Consider the following 9,315-nt stretch of genomic DNA (forward strand, 5'->3'; position numbering starts at 1 on the left):
ATATAGATCATGTTTGCAAAATTTTAAATTAATACAAAATTGTTTAATAGAGAGATTAAATTATGTTGGTTTAAGTTGTACTCACTTTTACAACATTAATAACTTGGTATAGAAAATAATTTTTATTGATCCAAAAGTTGAACTATATTATATATTACTTAAATTATTTAAATCAAATTTGGTCGAAATTTAACAACAATAATAATATTAAAGGGTTCTTGTTATTTTTACATATGTTAAAAATATATATAATGTTAATTTTAATTTTAATGTACATGAATAAAGTATTAAATAATTTTTGAATTAATTTAAAATTTTACATATATAATTTATTTGATTAAAATATTTAATCTAACGATAATTCTAGAATTAAATATCTTATAAAAAGTTATTAAACAATGTACGAGTAAGTATAACTTCCACCCGTATAATTTCATCTCTTTCTTTATTTAATATCTTATTTATATACATTAAAATTAACGTAAAATATGTTTTTAAAATATATAAAAATAAATATTTTTCAACTATATTGTTATAGTTGTTTATTTTTTAAAAAGAACGTAAACTCATCATATAGTTGTATCTCAATAGTTGGATTGATAAAAAAATATATTTTATATAAAGTTCTTGATGATGTAATAATGAATATATCTTATATATATAAATAAGAGAATAAAATACAACAGAATAAATTATACCTACTCTTACACTATTTAATAAATTTTATTAAATAATTTAATTTTAAAATCAATATTAGATTAAAAGTTCTGATCATATGTATTATGTCTATAAAATTTTAGATTATTAAAAATTATTTCATACTTTATTTATAAAAATAAAGACTTTAATTATTACATTCTTACAGATGTTTAATTTTTAAAAAATTTGACATAAATAATTAAAGTAATATATATTGTAAATCAATAATTGATCGATAAAATTTATATTATATATTAAGTTGTTAATACTATAAGAGTGGGTGTAACTTAAATTATTATAATTTGATCTTTTCTTACATGTATTTATGTATATATATACATAATATATATACACGTGTCTTTGTGCATGAGACAAGAGTAAATGGCAATTTTAATAACAGTTTTGTAATTAATAACAAAAATATGCACTCTTTTAAAATTTATATATAATTATATATCATATTTATGATTTTTATTTTAAAATTTATTTTAATTTACTAATATTTATACTATAAAATATTTATTAATATTGGAGAGAAAACTTTATTACATGTATTAATTTTATCTAACTCAAATAAGATTACATCCAATTAAGAAAAATATAGTAAAAAAAATATTGACAGTTTACTGTTAATAAAAAAGGTAGATCCTTTGCAAAGATAATTATTTTACTTCCAAATATTAACTGGATAATAAAAAAAATGAGATGAAATTTTTTCTCTTACCACTGGCAAGATTTTGTTGTTCCTACTTGAAAATAACACAATAATTTGACTCTAAGTTATTTGAGGAAATTTTTATTTATTTATTTATTTATTTTGAGAAGAAAAAGTATATTTGGACTCACTTATCAATCCCACAAAAAATTTACTTTTGTTGAATCCTTGCAGAAACCAATGACAAGGGTTTGACGAATAATAATTATAAGAATGAAAAAAAAAAAAAACTGCCAAGTAAGAATCTTCAAATAGAAGACTGTGACCAGTTTATAGGGAGAGAAAAGGGTAAGTCTCGTGTTATTATTGTCATGAAGGAAAATCTTAAATATATAATTAAAAAATGAGTAGTTTAATATTATAATTTAATAAAATAATTTAATTATTTTTATATTAATTATATAGTTGATATTAAATATTTCATTTATTACTAAAAAGTCTCTTTGTATATATAATTAATTTTAGAGTAGTATAAATAATTAATATATCTTATTAATTACTCTTGACATGTCACAAGAGAATAAAGATCCAAACTCATTAATTAGACTACGAGGCCACCATAAAAAAAATAAAAATACTTTAACTTCTAACGTACCAACTCCCCTAAAAATATTCAAGAGGGCATAAAAACTGCAACTTGCAAGGTGATTTTCATGGAGAAGATTATTTCCATATAAAAAATAAATGAATTTATTGTGATAATTAATGAGTTATCGGAATAGAAAATATGTTATAATTTCAAATAAAAAATAAATTCAATTCAAACCTAATTGCCACATATCCCTGTGAGAGATTATTTCTTTTCTTCTTCTTTTTTTTCTTTTATTTTCTTTATTTTTTCCATCATCTTAAATGCCCAAAAATCACTGCTTTCCCTCTTCCTCTCTATCTATGCTCTTCAATCTTCAATATAAGCCAACAACTCTTACTTCGAAGTTCGATGAATAATCCTTATTAAGATGAATCCAATCCATATCTTCTAACTCTCTCTCTCTCTCTCTATTTCCTTTCGGCTTCATTTTTGTTTATAAGGTAAAATGTTTTCTTGGGTGCTTCATTCTTTCATCAGTTTTCTTTCTTCTTCTTCACCATTTTAGTTTCAGATTTTTCTCTCTCTTCTGTAACCTTAGCTCAATTTCTTGTTTTTCTTTTTAGATGGACAGTGATAAAGAAAGACAAGAAGTTTCAGATCATGAAGAGGAATCCTATGAGAATGAAGAGAAGATGAAAGGATCTCAACTGGGGTCTTTCAAAGATGAAGCTGAATCGATGATGGTTGATGAGGTTGCACTATATAACTCAGCACCAGGACCACGTGAGTGCAACATTTGCGGTAAGACTTTCAGAAATGGCAAAGCATTGGGAGGCCACAGAAGATCTCACTTTCAAGCTCTGAGGAAGAATCAAAGGAAGGTAAAAGCGCGTTTCCCTAATCAGAACTCAAGAATAGGTGATATTAACAATAGGGCTATTTGTGATTATGATGACGATGATGATGTTAATGATGACCCTTTTATGTGTGATGGAAAATTCACTTGTTTTCTTTGCAAGAAGGAATTTCCTTCCAAAAATTCCTTGTTTGGACACATGAAATCTCACCCTGAGAGATCTTGGAGGGGTGTGTTTCCTCCTACTCATCACCCCCATAAGCATTCTTCTTCTTCCCACAACTCTGATTCTATGGAAAACCATAACGAAGATGAGGAGGATGATGATTTTGTTCCGAATGTTGCTGTTCTTGCACTAGATGAGGAACATGTAGTGCTTGATCTCTTGCAGTTCACTTCACCAAGTTGGCTAACGAAAGATAAGAGAGGCAGAAGATGTATTGGAGGTTATGCTGCTGCTGAAACTCTCGCCTTCATTTATTCTTATGCTAAGTTATATCGTGGTGAATCTAGTAATAATAAGGCTGGAGTGGAGCAGAATACTCCTGAAGTTCCAACTCCTCAAGTTCCATGGAAATGTAACAAAAGTATGATTGGTGAATCATCAACAAGTGGCAAACCTGCGGGGAAGAAGATAAAGATCTATTTTAGTGAGATGCAGGTGGAAAACAAAGTTGAAGAGAGTGATGATTGTGATGATAGTGACATGGTGGATGGGGATGATGATGAGGAGGATGTGATGAATGAGAATGTGGATGCTGAAGAAACCCTTGGTAGGGTGCAGGATCATGCTGGTCATTTTGGTGAAAGCAAGCTGAAGAAGGTGGAGAAAGGGAAGAATATTGAGAACTTGGCATTGAACAAATCAAAGGCAAGAGACTCAGAATATGTGAATGAAGGACAAGAGAACTTGGGTGGGTACAAATGTGGCACTTGTGGGAAATCTTTTTCAACTTTCCAAGGCTTAGGAGGACACAGATCTATTCATAAGGAGAAGAACATTGCAACCATGAATGCATCAAAGGCCTCAGAAGCTGTTGCTGAAGAAAACCATTCTCGCAGCACTAGTAATATGAATAAAATGGATGAGGCATCATTGAATGAAGAAACAGAAGCAGATGAGGCATGTCAGTCTTCGGGTGCCAAGAAAATGAACTTTGATCTAAATGAACCTTATGCTATGGAGGATTAAGCAATTTGTTAGGTGCAATATTGTATAATAACATGTCATGTGACTCCTCCATTTAGCTACATTTAGAAGTTTTATAATAATTTTGCTATCTTATCCTAGATATTATTATATGTTTCAATTGAAGATTAATATTTTACCAGTGTAATCTTACTGTTTGGTGTTGTTGGGAATTAACATTCAGAATAAACACCAGCATAAATCTTCTCTTTTCAATTTCTATTGATTATCGTTTTGTAACTTTTTCGTGCTAAGAGGTTGATGAATGCAAAAGGGCTTAAAAAGTTCAAAGTTATAATCAACAGTGATTTTGCTAACTTGATTTTGGTGTTTGTATGAATACTGACATTATGGATACGTTAAACTCCATAGAAAAGGGTGTGTCTATGAATATCAGTTACTTAGTGGAAAGAAACGTTCTCAATTTCTTAACGTTGTTTATGCCCACCGCATGTTCTGATTGGCGATTCAAAATAACTTGATAATTTAAAAATTTTCGAGAATATTTAATTATAACAAATAGAAAATAATTTAAAATGGGTAGTTCTTTGTTTTCTGTATAAATCTTAACATAAAAATTATTTTCTAATATTATTGTATAAAACAAGATTTATGGATATTTTTCTTCCAAAATTCAAATTATACCACGACTATCCCGGGTAATAACGTGAGTGTGTTATTATATAAAAAAGGTAAAAATTAAATAAAAAATATTATTTAACATTAGTTTAATTGATTATATATGTATGTAGACGTTTAAAACTTTTAAAAATTATCTAATTAGTAATAATTTATTTAATGATTATCTATAAGTATTGTATTATATTTAATGCCAATTGAAGAAATTTAAATAATAATTAATGAAATTATTAAAAATAAAAATATCCTTCACTTGAATAACTAATTAAGAAATAAACTAATAGTAATTTAATTTAATTTAGCATGAATCTCATGTCATATGTTACAATATAAGAAATACAGGTCATGACTCCATGAGAAGAGAGAGTATGGTATAGCTTGGTAAAATAGTAACTGTGGATACTAATTAAATAATTAATATTTATTTTATTTAATTTAATATAAAAACTCATGTCATATATGTCACAACATAAGAAAAATTACTTCTTTCTTAAGGAAAAAATGGACATAACACTTAATAAAAATTACGAGTGAAGTCTCAAATTTAATGTATAAATATGAATTATATCATTAATTGTTTTTATAATATTTATATATATATATATATATATATATATATATATATATATGTATGTATGTATATAGTGAAATCTAATCATATCATCCCATTTTATGTCATAAATTAAGGAGAAAAAGATATTAAGATGAAAACAAACTAATATATTTTAATATACTGGTATAACGCATTGATAAATGATTAAGAATTAAGGTAATTTAATATAATATTGTAATGATCTTATATAAAAATAAAGTTTACGAGCACATTTGTTGCGTCACATGCTATTTCTCCATTATTTTCTTTTAAAAGTTAAATTATATAATATTTTTAATTTTTAATTTCAAATACTGCCCCTCATACCTAATGACAATACACACCTCAGAAAAAATTGCTATGTTACCTTTTAAAAGTAATGATTATAAAATCACTGAAATAGAAAAGAATTAAAAAAATTATAGATAAAATAAAAGTGAGATTTAAATACTGCATGAATAGGCAACAATTTTTTTAAACTTATACTCAAGAAAATATAATAAAAAAATTATTTTTATTAAAAATTATAACCTTTAACATCAATAATACACTGAACTTTATATTTTTTTTAAAAAAACTACTATGTATAAATTTTTATTATAAAATCTTGGATATAAATTTAAAAAATAGAATATATAAGACATCTAATATAATATTAATTATTTTAAATAAAATCATGAAATGGCTGATTGGGCTACAATAGTTCAAGCTTTGGGTATGGCCACAATGAACATGAATGAATGCTATTCAGACTCTATCAATAAGCGTGTATTTGTGTCTATATATATATAGAGAAGGATATTGTTATACTAATGTAAAAATAAAAATGTTTACATCTAATTTAAACTTTTTATTTAACTTATATCTAACAGTCACTAAAATAATAAATTATAACTTGTTAGATATAAGTTAAATAAAAAATTTATATTTAATATAAGAATTTTTAGACTTATACCAGTAGAAGAAGATCATGCTCCTATATATCTATATATACATATATTAATCAAATGTTTATCGGGTGAGTGATTTCTTATTTTCAAACTTGTGTGGGGTGGGGTGAATGCTTCATACTTCTCATGCTTCATAACTCCTTTTAATTTTTTAAATTCCTTCAATTCAAATTTATTTTATGCATATATTTCTTGACTTTCTATATTTGTATTTTTTTTATATCTACTTTAATTCTCATATATGTTGACTTTTAATTAATTACTGCATCAAAATCTTTGGAATTTTGTGAAGATTTTAATGTACTTCATTTAATTATATTTTGTTTTTTCTTTTAATTTATTTCACATATATGCATATTGAATTTTCATATTTTTCAAGCATTCAAATTGTGGTCACTTATTTATAAATTCTATTATTTTGAAAAAAAATTCACATAGTATATCCAAACTCTTCTTTATTTTTGTTATATTTATAAGTTAGTAGAAGTAATAAAATAAAATACTTTTAATAAATAAAATTCTTAAAGAAAATTTATATGACGATTTTAAATTTATATGACAATTTTAATAAAAGAACTTTTATATTATATATATAAATTAAAGTTAAATATATGAACTCAAAATTATATTTTACACTGTGTGTTGCACGAATGTCATACCTCCCAAATATAATTCACATTATTTATTCCTAGATGTTATTTATTTAAATCAAGTGAATAAAAATATTAGAACATAAAGAAAAAGTTGTCCATATGACTTTCTGACTTTCGGTTCTTGATACCCTAAAGTGAATAATCAATAATTTGATCTTTCTAATTAGTATTAAATTTATTAAATTATTTTTTTTCTCACTTCTTTCTATCCAGGGATTAATATATATTATACAGATTTTATATATATATATATATATATATATATATATAATCAAATTCTTATTTATATATTATTTAATCATATTATCACATGAATTGTATGTTTGTCAAAATTAAGGTGATTAAGACATTAGTAAAATTAAGGCAAATCAGAATCAAAACAATTAAGACAAATAGATACTTGCATATTATACATCCTACCTTACATAGCACAAAATTTATAATTAAGTTTTTGAATGGAACTTAATTTTGAGAATTTAATTAAAATGCACTAATTTAATATTATCATTCATTTATAATTTATTATATCAATAAAAACTGTTATAATTTATAATCATTAATTTTAAAATATATTAATGATATAATATTATTATTTGATAATATGAAAAGTATTAAAATTAAATATAGGGTGAGTGGGGGAGGGAGACGAGTAACAATAACTGACTAGTCAAACGCTTTACATTAAAAGCTCCTATTTTGTAATATAACTTGGAAATCAAATAATTATTGCAGTCAAATTGTTATTTACTTTTCTCTTTGGATTGTTTGAATGAGCTTTGACCGATTTGCACGAATAAACCTATTTTTTTTACCTTTTTATCTTTTTTTTTTCTCAGTTCTAACAATTAGTAATTATGTTAGAATTACAATATTTTTTTTCGATAGAGAAAGATTTTTTTATACCAGTGTAAGTTTAAAAACTCTTACACTCAATCTGAGTTTTTCATTTAACTTAAATCTAACGGTTAGTGAAAATAAATTATAACCCGTTAGATTTAAGTTAAATGAAAAGTTTAGATTAAATGTAATAATTTTTAAACTTATACTAGTGTAAGAAGATCCTACCTTCTTTTTTTATTGTTTATCTCCCTCCTCAGTGCTAGCACAATTGTTTAAATATTGTAATTTTTAAAATTTAATTATATTTTTGGTTCTTTTGATTTAAATCATGTATTATTTTGCTTTTAAATTTTATTTTTTTAACTAATTGAGTTTTTATTTTTAAATTGTGCAAATTTTGTATCACGTAGATTTTCCTTTTAAATTATTAATTTTTTCAGTAAAAAAATTACAAATTGATTTGATTAATTATCTTTTATTCAAAACTCATAAACCAAAATATCAAATTTCAATTAAAATAAAAGAAATAAATAAAACCTCCTCTCTGAGTCCTATTCTTTTATCTTTTAAAAATCCTTTAAATTTGATTTAGTTAATCTCTCATATATTTTTCAAATCATTTTTTGTTCTAATTCTATTACAAATCCTTCAAGAATTCAAATAAAAGATAAAAATAAATATATGATTTTTTATTAGTAAAAGAGAATCAATGATGAGGGACTAATTAACTTCATAATTTTAAAAATAGTAAAACTTAATTAGCTTGAAAAAAAATTGGAAGACTAAAATCTAACAGTTTAATTAGAGAAATCGAAAGTGCTATCAAGCCTTGTTTTTTCAAATATATATTGTGGCCATTTTAATTTTAGAATTCTTTCTATAGTACTTAGTTTTAAAAAATAAGTGTCTAACAAAAATACCATTTTCTTAAATCAAATAGCTTGAAAGTCCCTTGTGTCGGTGGTTTCCTAGTTATATTTTACCATTCAATAACCTTGAACCTATTGTCATGATACAATGCACCTTTGTTTAAAAGATGGTCATCGTGCAGGTAACTTTTTCTGCCATACTTTCCATAATATAAGGTGTAGAAATTAATAGTACTAACCGAAACTTGAAACTCTTAATTATACAAAAACAAAAAGGGACTACGTTAAAAAATTATACAAAATATTAACCATAGTTGTAGTCAACTATAGATAATATACCCACAATCACACTTTCCCCTCTTCCTCCCCATCTATATATATTGCTTTCGAATTTTCAGAATAGCTAAACAACACTCAATTTCAAAGAATTTTGAATGATTATTACTTTAAAACGAAATTGTATCTTTTAGTCATCCTTTTCTCATATCTATTGGTACTTCAATTTTTGAAATTGAGGTTAGTTTCTTTGATGGGTTATGAAGTATTTTATTTTCAGTCTTTAATCTTCTCTCTACTTCCTCATGCTGTTTAATTTAGTTTGTTCTCTTTTCTTAGCCAAGCCCTTTCTTGTTGCTCTTTATTTCATCTAAAATGGATGGCAGGAAAGAAAAGTCATAAGTTTGGATTTTGATGCGGAGCAATAATCGCATGAAACCATGAAGTGGATAAGAAGATGAAAAGATCCCCCTTGTAGTCTTGCAAAGCTGAAGGTGATGAATCG

General features: G+C 24.9%; 1 protein-coding gene across 1 annotated transcript; it reads left to right on the plus strand.

The window, feature by feature from the left end:
- Positions 1 to 2,569: 2,569 nt before the first annotated feature.
- Positions 2,570 to 3,994, plus strand: LOC113854137. The gene has a single exon (XM_027485005.1). It carries the CDS (start codon positions 2,570 to 2,572, stop codon positions 3,992 to 3,994), a length of 1,425 nt encoding a protein of 474 aa, XP_027340806.1.
- Positions 3,995 to 9,315: the final 5,321 nt, after the last annotated feature.

This window comes from Abrus precatorius, unplaced genomic scaffold (assembly GCF_003935025.1).
Source record: "Abrus precatorius isolate BTA unplaced genomic scaffold, Abrus_2018 Scaffold11, whole genome shotgun sequence".
NCBI classification, from domain to species: Eukaryota; Viridiplantae; Streptophyta; class Magnoliopsida; order Fabales; family Fabaceae; genus Abrus; species Abrus precatorius.

Bases quoted from the DNA above. Each gene is read 5' to 3' on its own strand.
- LOC113854137 (XM_027485005.1), top strand. From the start codon at position 2,570: ATGGACAGTGATAAAGAAAGACAAGAAGTTTCAGATCATGAAGAGGAA.